The 16576-nt window shown below is 37.1% G+C and overlaps 1 protein-coding gene across 1 annotated transcript; it reads right to left on the reverse strand.

Moving 5' to 3' along the window:
* Positions 1–29: 29 nt before the first annotated feature.
* On the reverse strand, positions 30–15999 carry LOC126912512 (protein asunder). The gene is made up of 13 exons (XM_050704984.1): positions 15665–15999; positions 15296–15370; positions 14740–14882; positions 14330–14482; positions 13833–13923; positions 13427–13555; positions 13099–13209; positions 12453–12613; positions 11177–11317; positions 10739–10889; positions 10277–10419; positions 9818–9969; positions 30–664 (listed from the first exon to the last, which is right to left on the reverse strand). Exons 1-13 carry the CDS (start codon positions 15872–15874, stop codon positions 411–413), a joined length of 1914 nt encoding a protein of 637 aa, XP_050560941.1. The 5' UTR covers positions 15875–15999; the 3' UTR covers positions 30–410.
* Between the last annotated feature and the right edge of the window lie 577 nt (positions 16000–16576).

A 16576-nucleotide genomic window follows, 5' to 3' on the forward strand; every position in this document is an offset into this window, starting at 1 on the left:
TTTTCATTTCTACCAACAATAAACCAAACTTCCTCATTCCAAAATATTATATTTATTCACATGTTCTTACTTTATGCCTTATTATCTACTATTATTATACATTCTATAATGGATACTTGAAATAAAATTAAAGGAAAAAATATCTTGACATCCTATTACATTGTCACTTTCAACACAGCTGAGTAGTTCTTGCAACACCATAATAATACACGAGTCACAAATGGCGCTGCGACCGCAAGCGGAGGCCAGTGTAGCTGAACCACATAACGTTAATCAGGCGACCACATCCTGAGCTCTATCGACTTCCATTTACTCAGCGATAGACTCGGAATACTCTAATGAGATTTTAAAATAATCTCATTGAATTTAAACATGGGCCTCCGGGTATCGATTCGCTTGTACTGTAAAGATTAATGAGGTGTCTCGACGTCTTGTTGTAACTGCGGGTACAAGGTCGCGATTCTAGTGCCGGCGGCCATGCGACCGGCGAAGTCAGGCCGTCGTGCGGGGCGGGGCGCGCCCAGCAAGGCGTCGAGTACATTGCGGGGCGCCCACACGTCGCTGCCGTTGCCGCTGGTGCTGTTCCCGGAACTGCCGTTGCCTGTCGCCCCCGGGGAGAGCGGCGAGTCTGTAGTCGCGCGAATCACTGTGGCACGAGAATCGCCTGTAACAAAGGTTTTTAGTATAACATCATATCTACTTCAAAGGTGTATAAAATTTTATTGGGCTATGCAGTTGTTGGTTGGGTATTAGCGATTCATTCATGCAAAATTTGGGATTGGAATTGATCATTTGATTGAAATTTTTAGAGGGTCTTGCATCTCTGTAATGAATAATTTCTAAGCTAAGTTTTACTTTGAACATAGAGTCAGGTAACAAAATATTTGTTCGCTGCAAAACACTCCAAATATTTTACATACAAAGCTATACTAACTACATACAACAACTGTCTACTGTATTCAAATTCAAATCACGGAACATTATTCTGTTGTGAAACAAAAAAAAAATAAAGAAAAAAAAAACAAAAGACATACTAACTGTTAGAAGAAAAAGTAAGGATAAACATAGAGTTCACCCTTAATGACATTGCTTTGTGGGTGAAAAAATATATGATCAAGGAAAACAAAAAAAAAAAAAACGAATAGTGATGTCCAGTATACGTAGTCATGTCATCATTAGCCACTATATGAGTCCACTGTAGGACTATGAGCCTCATCCACAAAAGAGTGGCTTGCACATAATCTCCACGTTTGCCAGGCGAGTTAGAGAACGCATTTTAAGAGGTTAAGATTTATCAGAATGCTGCTGCCTGGTCTCCATTAAGTATATTCCTTAATCGATGGGATACAGGCGTGAGGTTATCTATGTATGTATGTATGTAGTCGGCTCTTACAATGAAGATACTCCCGCGGGAAAAGTAGGAGTGGACAATTTTATCTTATTCTGGCTATCACCACACGGCTAACACTAATGTACCTAAGTGTACAAAATTGAAGCCATTGATGTGTTACTTACAACCGACAGTTCGACACTGTTGACCTTTTCATGCTAATTACTGTGACTTCGAAACCGTAGCTACGTTTTAAAATGTTGCCCTTGATCAATTTTACTGCATTGTGCTTTTACAATGGCAATTCAGGAGAATAGTTTAAATTTTACGTAAGTAACATAGTTCTTTTTTTATTGTATTGGTAGTATTGATATATTAGGAGGTCGTATCTACTTTGTGTAATACTTTCTCCTTGGGTTTTTTCCAAGTGGATTGGGGTCAGAAGAGAGTCTTAATGATTAGGCTCGTCGCCAGCTTATAATTTTGCCTGATGGGCATTGTACGTTTTTGTTTTTACATTAAAGCTATTTCTTATGATTTGTTTTTTTCGCCATATAAAATTTTACTTTACTTTAGGAAATAACAGTCAATGTAGGGTAAAAGACGTAGTTTTGGTTTGTTGTAGTTACTCCAAAATTGAAAGCAAAAGTGCTTATTTGATAACTGAAATAGGAAGCAACGAAATGTTAACAATTGGTTTTTAAACCGTTCCTTAAAAAAACAGTTACATCACGTTATTAGCAAAAAATAGTTGCATTAAGTTACAGATGAGTTTAGATCCCCGAGATCCATGTGCGTCCCATTCTAGGTAAATATGGTACGAGAGCTAGCAACGTCGAAAAAACAAGCATTTCAAGAAGGCCAGTTTTTAGATATATTATGTCTCTCAGTCTCCCAGACATCATACGGGCTATCTGGCACCTGGTAGTCGTTGCGTTCATCAGTGCGCATCGCATTTGTACAGGTAAAATTTCAATTTTTCAAACCATTTTGAGAAGTTATTTTTTATTATTATTATTTCTATTGAACTTATAGTAACATGAATCTCTTATTGCCAGGCATTTTTCATGTTGTTTAAGGTCTGCCAGGCGCCAATTTTGAATAAAAAAAAAAATTTTTTTCAAATCATTTTAGTATGGCTGAAATTTTAGTATGATGTTATTTAAGTAAGAAAAGACCCAAAATTAATTTGCCAAGCAGTTATTCGGTTGTTAACCTTCAGCCAGACCGATCTAAAACTGAAAAATGATGTAGTATCATTTCGCTTGGTCTAGAAATATTTGTCGAACGAATTACAGAGAAAGGGATTAAACAACCGGCCATGTGCGAGTCCGACTCGCCCATGAAGGGTTCCGTAGCAGCAAGTAGACGACTAAATAAAAAAGTTATAAAATAACTTGGTTTTACATAGTGTTTTTATGAACGACAAAGTTATATTTGTGGTTTTGGAAAATGTTTTATTTCTTAAAAACTAATAATGGTATCTCGTTCAAACCAATTTTAGTTGAAACATTTTATTGAAATGTATAGCATAGCATATATTTTTTTTAATTTCCTTACTCTCTTATTTTAAAAGTTAGAGGGGGGTACACTAATTTTTCCACTTTGGAAGCGTCTAACTTTCAAACGATTGATTTTGACGAAAAATGGCTTTAGAAACCTTAATGTCTTTTTTAAAGACCTATCCATAGACACCCATCACGGATATGTAAGCTGAAAAATTTTTTTTTTTAAATCAGTTCCATGTATGGGCTGGCCCCCTTAAATTTTTGAATTTATTAATTTTTATTCAAAATTCGAATAGCGGTTACTGAAACACAACAACCTACAAAATTTCAACTTTGTAGGCCCAACAGTTTGGGAAATAAATGGCTGTGACATACGGACGGACGGACAGATTTGAAAAAATTTTTTTTTTATTCAAAATTGGCGCCTTGTAGACCTTAAACAACATGAAAAATGCCTGGCAATAAGAGATTCATGTTACTATAAGTTCAATAAAAATAATAATAATAAAAAATAACTTCTTAAGGACGCGTTCTCAAATCTGACGTAAATAAGCTATTTTTCGGTGCATATTACGACCAAAACAAACTTAACTGAACATAACTAACATTTACAATAGATAGATCACTTCTTTATCTCCAAAAATATAGATTTGTAATGTGAAAAAAGTTATATTTTATTATTGCAAACACGATTTTTCTTTACCTCTTCACACAAAAAAGGGTTGAGTTTAGGGACATTTTACTGCTACTACACGCATAATTCTGAATCTCAAAAAAATATCCCGGGGAAGCAGACATAATCAAAAATTATACTATAGGAAAAAATTACGAAAATATTACAAATTGTCTGGGAAATAAATAAAAGTTCCCGTTTAATTTTTCCTCCTATTTTGCTGTCAGACATCAACTTTAAAGCGTAGCAATAAGGGTTATTTTATTTGTTTACTATTTAGATTTATTAGATAGAAAATGTCAAATGAAATTTCAGTCTGCGCTCGAGCGCTGTCGTGGGTGGACGCTGCGTCGCCTGTTACAAAAAATGGCCTTGAAAAAGATCGCTGTACGAGTACAAAATATTTGATATTATACTTCACAAACCAATCTTGATATTTTTACCGACTTCACAAAAAGGAGGAGGTACTATGTTCGGCTGTTTGTATGTTTTTTTTTACACATTCTGTACGAGCAACACTTTACTGAATATAGAATGTTTCGTTATATTATTTTGAACATGAGGTTAAATCAAAATCCAAGATGGCGCCGACAAGATTTGCCAACTTTCCACCATGGGTGTCATTTTCATGGTTTTTACCGACTTCACAAAAAGGAGGAGGTACTATGTTCGGCTGTTTGTATGTTTTTTTTTTTTGTATGTTTGTTCATCGAATACTCCGTCAATTGTCGACGGATTTTCAAAATTCTTTTTTGTTCGAAAGTAGATAGTTCTGAGGTGGTCCCATTGTCACCAAGTTAGGATCTGATGATGGGATCTTAGAGAAATCGAGGGAACTCCTCAAATATTATTGGGAACTATATAGTGATTTTGGTATATTCATCTAGAATTGAAGCATTTACAGTCAAAAAGTAATCTTTGAAGAGGTGGAACTGATGAAGAAGACCAGAAATGACCAATGGAACTTCATACTCACATAGAAATCACAATAAAGTTATACTCCGTCAATTGTCGACGGATTTTCAAAATTCTTTTTTTGTTCGAAAGTAGATAGTTCTGAGGTGGTCCCATTGTCACCAAGTTAGGATCTGATGATGGGATCTTAGAGAAATCGAGGGAACTCCTCAAATATTATAGGGAACTATATAGTGATTTTGGTATATTCATCTAGAATTGAAGCATTTACAGTCAAAAAGTAATCTTTGAAGAGGTGGAACTGATGAAGAAGACCAGAAATGGCCAATGGAACTTCATACTCACATAGAAATCACAATAAAGTTAATTAAGTGACTGTGACAATACAAATAAATAAAGTAGTTATTGAGATAGAGAATTTTAACCGACTTTTTTAGTTGCGATTCTGAGTATCGCAACTAAAAAGTGTGAAATAAAATACTTTTTACAAAAAATAAACCGACTTCACTAAAAAAGTTAAAAATAACTTTAATTTCGGAAGTCGGTGTAACAAACAAATAATAGCGAGAAACACCGACTTCCGAAATTAAAGTTATTTTTAACTTTTTTAGTGAAGTCGGTTTATTTTTTGAGGTCGCTTATAGCGAATAGGTTTAAAGAATTTATTCTCATCTCTCTCTCGAATATGGAGTCAAAATCAAAATCCAAGATGGCGCCGACAAGATTTGCCAACTTTCCACCATGGGTGTCATTTTCATGGTTTTTGGGGTCGCTTATAGCGAATATGGAGTCAAAATCAAAATCCAAGATGGCGCCGACTAGATTTGCCAACTTTCCATCATGGGTGTCATTTTCGTGGTTTTTGGGGTCGCTTATAGCGAATATGGAGTCAAAATCAAAATCCAAGATGGCGCCGACTAGATTTGCCAACTTTCCATCATGGGTGTCATTTTTATGGTTTTTGGGGTCGCTTATAGCGAATATGGAGTCAAAATCTAAATCCAAGATGGCGCCGACTAGATTTGCCAACTTTCCATCATGGGTGTCATTTTTATGGTTTTTGGGGTCGCTTATAGCGAATATGGAGTCAAAATCAAAATCCAAGATGGCGCCGACTAGATTTGCCAACTTTCCATCATGGGTGTCATTTTCGTGGTTTTTGGGGTCGCTTATAGCGAATATGGAGTCAAAATCAAAATCCAAGATGGCGCCGACTAGATTTGCCAACTTTCCATCATGGGTGTCATTTTTATGGTTTTTGGGGTCGCTTATAGCGAATATGGAGTCAAAATCTAAATCCAAGATGGCGCCGACTAGATTTGCCAACTTTCCATCATGGGTGTCATTTTTATGGTTTTTGGGGTCGCTTATAGCGAATATGGAGTCAAAATCTAAATCCAAGATGGCGCCGACTAGATTTGCCAACTTTCCATCATGGGTGTCATTTTTATGGTTTTTGGGGTCGCTTATAGCGAATATGGAGTCAAAATCAGAATCCAAGATGGCGCCGACTAGATTTGCCAACTTTCCATCATGGGTGTCATTTTTATGGTTTTTGGGGTCGCTTATAGCGAATATGGAGTCAAAATCTAAATCCAAGATGGCGCCGACTAGATTTGCCAACTTTCCATCATGGGTGTCATTTTTATGGTTTTTGGGGTAGCTTATAGCGAATATGGAGTCAAAATCAAAATCCAAGATGGCGCCGACTAGATTTGCCAACTTTCCATCATGGGTGTCATTTTCGTGGTTTTTGGGGTCGCTTATAGCGAATATGGAGTCAAAATCAAAATCCAAGATGGCGCCGACTAGATTTGCCAACTTTCCATCATGGGTGTCATTTTTATGGTTTTTGGGGTCGCTTATAGCGAATATGGAGTCAAAATCTAAATCCAAGATGGCGCCGACTAGATTTGCCAACTTTCCATCATGGGTGTCATTTTTATGGTTTTTGGGGTCGCTTATAGCGAATATGGAGTCAAAATCTAAATCCAAGATGGCGCCGACTAGATTTGCCAACTTTCCATCATGGGTGTCATTTTTATGGTTTTTGGGGTCGCTTATAGCGAATATGGAGTCAAAATCTAAATCCAAGATGGCGCCGACTAGATTTGCCAACTTTCCATCATGGGTGTCATTTTTATGGTTTTTGGGGTCGCTTATAGCGAATATGGAGTCAAAATCTAAATCCAAGATGGCGCCGACTAGATTTGCCAACTTTCCATCATGGGTGTCATTTTCATGGTTTTTGGGGTCGCTTATAGCGAATATGGAGTCAAAATCAAAATCCAAGATGGCGCCGACTAGATTTGCCAACTTTCCATCATGGGTGTCATTTTTATGGTTTTTGGGGTAGCTTATAGCGAATATGGAGTCAAAATCTAAATCCAAGATGGCGCCGACTAGATTTGCCAACTTTCCATCATGGGTGTCATTTTCATGGTTTTTGGGGTCGCTTATAGCGAATATGGAGTCAAAATCAAAATCCAAGATGGCGCCGACCAGATTTGCCAACTTTCCAACATGGGTGTCATTTTCATGATTTTTGGGGTCGCTTATAGCGGATATGGAGTCAAAATCAAAATCCAAGATGGCGTCGACTAGATTTGCCAACTTTCCATCATGGGTGTCATTTTTATGGTTTTTGGGGTCGCTTATAGCGAATATGGAGTCAAAATCTAAATCCAAGATGGCGCCGACAAGATTTGCCAACTTTCCATCATGGGTGTCATTTTCATGGTTTTTGGGGTCGCTTATAACGAATATAAAGTGAAAATCTAAGTTCAAGATGGCGCCGACATAAATATATAAATAACCATGCCAGATCCTGCCCCACTTAATTTCATCAATGTACAAAAAATGTAAATTAATCAAAATTATGCAATGAAAATAAGACCCTTGGTTACTTAATTATTATTCTGATAAACTTGCGGATAAAAATTAGGAAATAAAAAGAATTTTAAAAACCCAAGGCCTATTTCCTGTATTTATCGCGACCCTCTGCGTTTCTTAGTACGCTTGCACAAGGAACAAAACGAGTCATTCAATAAAAAAAAGATTTATTAATGTAATGTGTACGAATTTTAATATGAATTTGGTTTTAATACATACTGCTAGTTAATTTTTTTTTTATAATATATATTATATTGAATGCATATTATAATTATGATTTCGTGTTTGAACGTTAGTGATTAGATGTAACGAAACCTCATTGGCGTGCGTGTGTCATTATGTCCAAAAAGTCATTATTTGACATTCACTCTGTCTGTTCTGTTTACATTGTTGTTTCGTTATGATTATGAATTAAAGTAGGATTACTAAAGGTGATATTGGTGATGAGTGATGACATTCCTTCCTTTCATAGCTAAACACCCTATGATAGCATTGTAATTTAATTATTTCTACCATTATAACTGCAATTAACCTAACCTAAATGTAATATTTTGTACTTAGATTCATATAGAAACCGCAAGATCTAAAGGCTTTTAATCATGTTTTTAGTTATCACTAATAGAGCAGCAATAGAATGCTACATTTGGCATGTCTGTACACTATATTTTTTTGGTGGGACAAAGCTCTATAGAGATTCTGGCATTGTCATTTTTCGACATGAGTGTCATTGTTGTGGTTTTTGGGGTCGCTAATATCGAATACGGAGTGAATCATTCGATTTTATAAAAATTGACTTCTTCCGGAATTAATTGACCCAAGACAGGCAAGAAATATGAATTTACGGACTCATTCCTCGCATATTCAAACAAATATCGTGAAAATAAAGAATTGATGTTTAATTTATTTTATGTATTTTCTTTGTTTGTTCCACCCAGGTCTTGTCACGTTCGTTACCATAATTGTTTTTTTTTATCTTGGCGACCCCGAAAACCATTGATATAAAAGCATAATAAAATATACAATGTGATAGGGGTGAGACTTCTAACCCGTTAAGGCTGAGTTCTACATCTAATTTTATCGACAAAAGTCGGGGGTCGAATGGGTCGAATCCCCTCCCCCTAAAATTATGGCTATTTTAATATTTTTTTTACTTTTTTTGATATCAAAGGTTGTATGCGTCGTAGAAACAAAAAAAAACGACAAACGGTAGCTAATAACCTTGGCTAACTAATTCATTACTTTTTTCAAATGTTTGATAATGTTTTGGTGAGAAAAAAATCATTTGTGAATTATTTTTACCGAAAAAAAAAATTTTCAATATTTTCAATTAGGGGTTCAACCCCCCATATTTTTTTTTTTGTCGATAAAATTAGATGTAGTACTCAGCCTTAACGGGTCAGAAGTCCCACCCCTATCACATTGTAGATTAAAAAAACTTAAAAACATGTTTTTTAATATTAATACTAACAGTAGGCGGAAAATTTAGTATTGTTATGAGAATAATTAGTATAAAAGATATGGCGAAAAAGTGCTCATCACGCTAAATATCTTTTCTTGAAAGTATATTCAAATCTCTTCAGGTTCGGCTGGGCTGGAGTCCATGTCAGGGATTCTACATCCTCGATTTTCGTATGGCGCTAAAATGTGCTCATCACGCTGAACAACTTTTCTTAAGATAGTATATTCATATCTCTTCAGGTTCATCTGGGCTGTTAAGTGTCCACGTCAGGGATTCCTGACCCTTGATTAATTTCTACGAGGTATTAATTTGCCACCGGTCCTTGATAAGTCTACAAAGTTTGAACGAAATCGGTCCGTTTAAAATGGGTAAAAATCGAGTTGGAAGAGGTCGGTTACATAGAAACATACAAACAAACACACATACATACATCCTTTACATATGAAACTAAATAAAAGCATGTAAAAAGTTAGTTTTGCGTTGGCACCATTTGATTTTTGATTTCGAACGCTTACTTTCCGAAAACTATGAAAATGACACCAATCGAATAATCCGAGCCCAAATTCGGCACTGAACGGAATTGAACAACAGATAACACAAAACATTTGAGTCTACGCACGCACTAAACAAAATAAAAATATTAAAAAAGAAAGTAAGAAAATATTCAAACTTTCAAAGTATCAAGTTCATTTTGTCATAATTTCCGCAGCTATCCGTGCGTATGTGTGTATTGTTGAGAGTCGTGTCAATGTAGTGATGCGATTCGATACCTGTCAATTATGAGAACGCGTCCTTAAAATGGTTTGAAAAATTGAAATTTTACCTGTACATATGCGATGCGCACTGATGAACGCAACGACTACCAGGTGCCAGATAGCCCGTATGATGTCTGGGAGACTGAGAGACATAATATATCTAAAAACTGGCCTTCTTGAAATGCTCTCTCAAAAACGTTGCCAGCGCTTATACTAATAGGTTTCAGACACTTATACTGTTACAATGTGATAAAAAAAATGTCGTGTACAATGATAGATACATACTGTCAGTCTGATGGTTGTTGTGAGCGCGGCAGTCGAGTAGTACCCGCAGTAACGCGCGGTGTTGCGGCGCGGCAGCGTGCGCCCTGACCAACGCCTCCAGTTCTCCCCAAACTTGCCGCCATTGCTCCTCGCGACGACCCACTGATTTTCCTCTATAAAAATATATATTAGAATCTTATTTACCCTCAATTACATTTCACAGTCCGTCAGGATATCCGATAAGTTTCAGTAGTCGACATAGAGATTGACGAAGTCGTCGATAAAAGCTACGACTAAACTAAGCACTGTTTCCGGAGCTGCGGACTAACTAGCGGGTTTACCGGGGCTCCGGTTAGAAAAGCAGGAGTAGGTACGGGGTGGTTTTAGTCAGTAAGAGTCTGACACTCCCTCTCACCTCGCTCAAGGCGGGAGAAGTCATTGGATGATTTTCCCCTTTAAAAAACTTGTTATGTCACATACCTCATGTTAGATGGAAGCTGATTGGTCGGGAACTCATGCCGCGACTCCATGGCCAATAAAGACAGGAGTACATTCCGACACGTGTCCACTTCTTCATCAGTCAATGTTTCTTGTACTACTAGTCGGGTTAACGGTTCTAATACCTGCGAAGTTTTAAAGAAAAGTTATTTCAGGTTCTAGAAGCGTTGTAGAATTAGAAAACTAAATTTAGATTGGGGTTAAAATACATCACATAATATGACTGTTTCTAGCGAACCCTATACTGAAAATAAAAATATACTTAAGTCAAAAAGGGTATCATTCAACTTACCAGGACAACGACGACTTCATATTTGAAAAAGGGAAAGGGCTCAGTACCGCAGAGTTTGGCGCGCAGTTATTTATTCAAAGCTAAGGTTCTAAAAGATTTGTTTTCTCTAGGTGCTCCATATTGACATAACAATATAAATATTGAAAACTTACCGATCCTAAATTAAATATGAGTGTGGAAGATATAGTGAGCGGCCAGTACGTTGTATGTCGCTGTAGCCGCGCCCTCGCTCGCGCGTTTGCGCCGGCACCGCGTAGTGGGTACAGTCTATTTTGTTGCATTAGAGCACCGAATTCTTTGATTCTGTAGGAATTATTAATTAACATGGTATTATGTATTAATATATTGAAGTGATGAATAATTGATGAAGACAGTTCTCAGTTCTCAGGTTCGAATGCAAAATCTTGAATAAACATTATAGCGGTCTAGAATTTTGCTCAGGGAGAAAACAGTAGTTTAAGCTTACTGGAGTTATGTTATTATTATACAACTTACTTTATTGTATTGTGATATCTATGAAAAAAGTATTTGTCTTTTCAATCAAAAGGTTCCACGAGTAATAGAAAATACCTAAACAGTTTACTTGATACCTGTAATCAGTGACCCGTCCCCCAGCCCCCTCAGACAAAGCAGGCGGGTCGTCGTACGGCGTCCGTCCCCCCAGTGCTCCTATCCACAACTCTCCACCCTGCGCTGCTAGTACGTGCGACGCTGATCTACCGCCGCCTTTCCTGTACAAGAAAATTGTTATATCATCGTTATATCTTGACTTTAACTATTCTATTCGCTGAATAACGTATTGGCGTAAGCTGTAATGTTATATATGTAAATTTGGAAATAAATAAATAAATCGTCATAATAATCAGCCAGTCTATTTGCCGTACTCAGAGATATTTAATGATTACTTAAACTATTTCTTAGTAACGATTTCGTTACGAAAACGTAAACTAACTATTAAATGGCTCATTGTTAAGAATTTGAGTCATTTAAGTAACCATTAAATGACTCTGAGTGTGCTCAGCTGAATAAAGGCTTAGAGCGGCCGTACACGGACTGCTCGAGCAGTTAGCGGCTGAGCGACATACACGGACGGCTCGAGCGGTCGGCGTCGACTGCTCGAGCCGTCGGTTGTTGACTGCTCGAGCAGTTGGGTAGCGTGTACTCAACTGCTCGAGCAGTTGATGTTCTTTTGATTTTTTCAGCAGACGCCGCGAGGGCGCAAAGGGCGGGGGGAGGAAAGTCGGAGAGCTGTCGACTGCTCTAGAGCAGTCAACGGCTCGAGCAGTCCGTGTATGCCTCGCAACTGCTCGCGAGCGGTCGACGGCACGATGGAATTTCATCGTGCAGTTGACGGCTTGAAGCGGTCACGACTGCTCGAGCAGTCGTGTGTACGGCAGCGAATGAATGGCTATAGTTCATCGCGCAGTCGCGGCGTCAAGCAGTCGGTTATAACTGCTTGAAGCCGTCCGCGTACGGCTGGCCTTAGGGTTTAGGTGCCATAGACATTTCGATAGGTTATCGAAATTATAGCAGAAACTGCCTTATTTATCCCTTTCTCAGTAGCAGGTTGTACGTTTGAAACATAGCCATTCTTCATTATTATGTTATCAGCATTCTCACGTAACTGTTTGACATGGTGCGTCGACAAAGACACGACGCCGCGTCGTCTCTTAGAATGCTGCTCATGAATATGAGCCTCTAGCTTGGCTTGAAACTAGTCAAATTCCTCGTTGAACAGTTACGTAAGCCGATAACATAATAATTAATTTAGTATGTCTCATGAAATGTATAGTAAAATTATTACCATTTTTGATTATTTGGTTGAAGTCACATGAGACGTACATTACTTAAATTTCTCAGTCTTACCTCGGAACTTCAAGAGTGACAGATCTGCCATTGAGTAGGAAGTTGACGAGGCAGGCGGACGGGCGTGACGCCACGTCGGCGGGGGTGACGCGCCACAGTGCGCCACAACAACCTGACGCGCCCCCCTCGGCACCGCGCGGCGTCCACCAGCGGAGCACTACCTACACACCATAACATTCGTATTAATATAACACCTTTTTTAAAAGAAAAGCATCATTAACCACTTGTATGTCAGTATATAAGACACAATAGAAAACACATTGTGTCTCGCGTAGATCTGCGTTCCGACAGACAACGGGATAAAGCTAATCGTACGTATCGCACGCAACGGATTTTAGTACGTCTTGTATAGAAAAAAGAGAAACTTATACAACCACGTTCACTGATCCGCATCATCGGCAATGCCTACATGCGATGCGTACCGATGACGTCATACGGAATGCGTGTGATGCGTACGATGCGTGCGATGCGTACGATGCGGGCCTGTGGAAGCTTGCCTTTATACACACACACAAAAAATATTGAATCAAAGTAAAAATATACTTATATAGAGCGACCAGCGCAAATATCAAGATGAGACGAATAAACGATGCATAGTTGATGTTCTATAAGTTTTGTTTGTGCTCATGTTATGAATGGGACTTACCGATTCCAAAGCTTCAGCAGCAGTTTGCGACGCTCGCAGCCCCGCGTGAGCGTCTGCCGCGTGAATTATCTCCACATCGTAATTCGCACTAGAACTTGCATTTTGTTCTTCCTGTAAATTAAATTAAGGATATAAAGGTGTCTTACGTTGGTAGACTCTAAGCTTAAGTGAAACTACTAAGGACTTTGGTTTTATTTTAGGGCATTGTGGTTTTCTGTTTTCAAAAGTTCAAATTTTTTATATGGCATTATATCAACACAGGACCATTCGATGGTAAGTGGTCACAAATTGATATCACAAGTAAAGAAAAATATATTTTAAAACTCACCTTCATAGGAATACCAGTGACAGTGGTGGTAGCTAATTTATAATGTGGCAACACCAATCGACCAAGCAGATTGGCTAATGCACTCGCTCGTGAGACTATGACTTCTACACCGATCTGTCCACCAGCTATCTGAAAGTATTCAATGTAAATCATGGGTTCAATCTATACTAATATTATAAAGCTGAAGAGTTTGTTTGTTTGAACACGCTAATCTCCAGAACTACTGGTCCAATTTGAATAATTCCTTTTGTGTTGAATAGTGCATTTATCGAGGAAGGCTATAGGCTATAAAACATCACGCTATGACCAATAGGAGCCAAGCAAAGCGGGTGAAACCGCGCGGAAGTAGCTAGTTATACATAATTGACATTAATTATTTTAAAAAATATATTACGTTATAAATTACCTCTGCTAATGGTTGATTGGTGACTCTGGTTTCTGCATTCTCTGGTGTGACATTTATTATCACTATATGGCAATAATGTATTATTATGGGCCTGTAAAACAAATAAGGCCTCAATTTACATTATGGTTCATGGGTAGCAAGCTACATACTGTATAGTGTTAGTCTAATTTAGACACTGTATAGTGTCAGTCTAATTTAGTCAGGAGGCTGCAAGTGTGATTACATAGCAAATGTTTTTGTGTTCATGGGTTGGGTAACACCCCTATGGTAAAACCTGATACATACTCATAATTGGTTAAAAGTAGTTACAATTAAAATGTGTACCTCAGCCTACCCTTGAAGGAAAAGGTACTGTGTATTTTGAAAAATGAATTTGTAATTATAATTGGCACATTTTAAGAGATCAACATTAGTATGCCAATATTCTACTATAACTAGTTATGAACGTCCAAACTATAGGTAATGTATGTTATGGTAAGGTGTGTATGTTTACATACTGTGGTGGTGTTGTGCTTGCCGAATCAGTAGTAGTAGGTGGCGGGGCCATTGAAGCTTTCTTGTTGATTTGCACAATAGTGTTGTGTGCAATGTCCTTTAGGTTCTTAATAGAATCATTGTCTCTAGCACTTGTTATACAAATTACGCGTCCACTGTAAAATATAAAAATAAAATTATTATTTTGAGAAACCATGTTTTAATAAGTAAAAGGTTTTGTTCAACATTTTTTTTATATAACTCAATTATGTTTGTATGATAGTAAGAATGATTCTAGTATTGATTATTGAATGATTTTTATATGTCATGTTAGCTAGGAATATAGGAATAATAGAAACATTAAACACTGATACCAAGTACCAAACAACAAATACAACAAAAGATCTGGGTACAAGGCAGCAGTATCACTTACCGGTTTTGAAAATGTCTCTCAGTAGGTCTACTGGCCTGTTCCGGTGATGGTTCTGCTAGTGCCTCTATGGCAGCCACAAGACCTTCCACATCACCACCAGCTCCACGCCTGACAGGCCCCACCAGACACAATCCATTCAGAAGCTAAAACAAATTAATTTCCTATTTGAAATTGGCAATGCATTGTCTTTGCCTGCCCCCATGGCAGACAGGTGTGAGGTTCTGCATGTATGTAATTTCAAAGTATTTCAAAGTATTATTGACAGAAAGTTAAGTGTTTAATTGTTAAACTTTTGTAAAAATTGCATTCAAATCTGACATTTTACAATTTTTAACAAACATACAATCTGTAATGTAATTAGAGCAATTATAATATTTCACTTAAACGAATAGGTAATTAACACAAATTAATGAATGTAGTGCAAATAAGATGCAATTATTTATATATTTTCAGCTGTGATCATCCCACTGCAGGCCTCCCTACTATCTTTCCACTCTTCTCCTTAGAGAGTTTTCTGAGAGAGTTCACTGCAACACCAGCATAGTTAGAAACTTACATGTGTTAAATTTTGCTGTGTAGCAGCCCATGTATTGAGCATATGAGCTGTGTTGTCACTCACAACAAACCGCACCTGAAATCATCAAGCAATTATTGAGTAGGTAGTACTTTAAGTTACATCTGTAGGAATAGCCTATGAGAGTGTTATGTATGTAGGTAAATAACTTAATATATAATGGTGGATATCCTGATTAACAGGTTAACCGCCATGTCGGATAATGGTGATCTATGGTAAGCAGAGAATTTGCCTTGCACAGTTTTCTTTCGGCAGTTAATGCTTTTACTACTCTCACAGTTGAGCTAGTTGACTTTAAAACTATAGTTTAGGTACTTATAGGTACTCAATGGAGCAACAAGTCACTCTTACCAGTTTGCCTTCAGGAAATAAATCCCATACTATCCTGCAGTACTCTACTGCCGCTTCCACACTGCATGTCCATAATGACTTACAGATTGGTGGTACAGGCAAATAACCCCGGTTCTTCGGCACATCAAAGTCTATCGGATTATCTGATGATATACCGAAATACGGTGTATGGTCTAGCACAAATATCGTCTTGTGATTTATAGGAAACATTGTTATTGTATTTATTTTTAACGATTTGACATTATTCAGTTAAAAACAAAGTTTTCATCGAGAGTGAATTTATTTACAACTTCACAAGGCAAATTGCAATTGGAAACGTTTTGTGTCAGCTGTCATTGTCATTCACGTTGACAGTCGAACAAAAACTCCATAAAAATGTCAAAGCGATTTTAACCAATCAGAAGAAATATTGAAAACTTCCGCTAAGAATTGCCAATGTAAAATATATTGTTTACATTTTCTAAGAAAAATTTTAGAAAATTCTTTTCCAGTATCTGTTTCAGTTTATTGAGTGTACATAAAAACAAAAAATGGTTCAAGGATTTACCACGAAATAATACGAGCTCCAACTTTTTTAACGATAATTTAATATATATTTTTTGCCATAGCAGCATTTAACATTCACAGATTATATAAAACGTTGGCAAATCGAAAAACCGATAATGAGATAATAATCGATTTTTCGATTAAATTGTTATAAAAAGCATAATCAAACATATTATAAAATGCGATTATGTAAAATTAAATCAAGCAATAGGATGTAGGAGGATGTGGATCCTACAAAAATATAAGACCGATTTCTAAGATATATTTTAATGGTCTACGTATATTATGGTATAAAATATGGAGTATTTAATTTTATTTATATTTATTTCTATTATTGTTTGATTACATTGAAAAGAAAATAAAATT

This window comes from Spodoptera frugiperda, chromosome 26 (assembly GCF_023101765.2).
Source record: "Spodoptera frugiperda isolate SF20-4 chromosome 26, AGI-APGP_CSIRO_Sfru_2.0, whole genome shotgun sequence".
NCBI classification, from domain to species: Eukaryota; Metazoa; Arthropoda; class Insecta; order Lepidoptera; family Noctuidae; genus Spodoptera; species Spodoptera frugiperda.

What these genes read in the sequence shown, in the direction of transcription:
- LOC126912512 (XM_050704984.1), bottom strand. Translation starts at nt 15,874, where the DNA reads ATGTTTCCTATAAATCACAAGACGATATTTGTGCTAGACCATACACCG. An exon ending in GGACGGGTCACTGATTACAG is followed by an intron (nt 10,890 to 11,176) that starts GTATCAAGTAAA and finishes TAATTCCTACAG; the next exon opens with AATCAAAGAATTCGGTGCTC. An exon ending in CAGCTTCCATCTAACATGAG is followed by an intron (nt 9,970 to 10,276) that starts GTATGTGACATA and finishes ATATTTTTATAG; the next exon opens with AGGAAAATCAGTGGGTCGTC.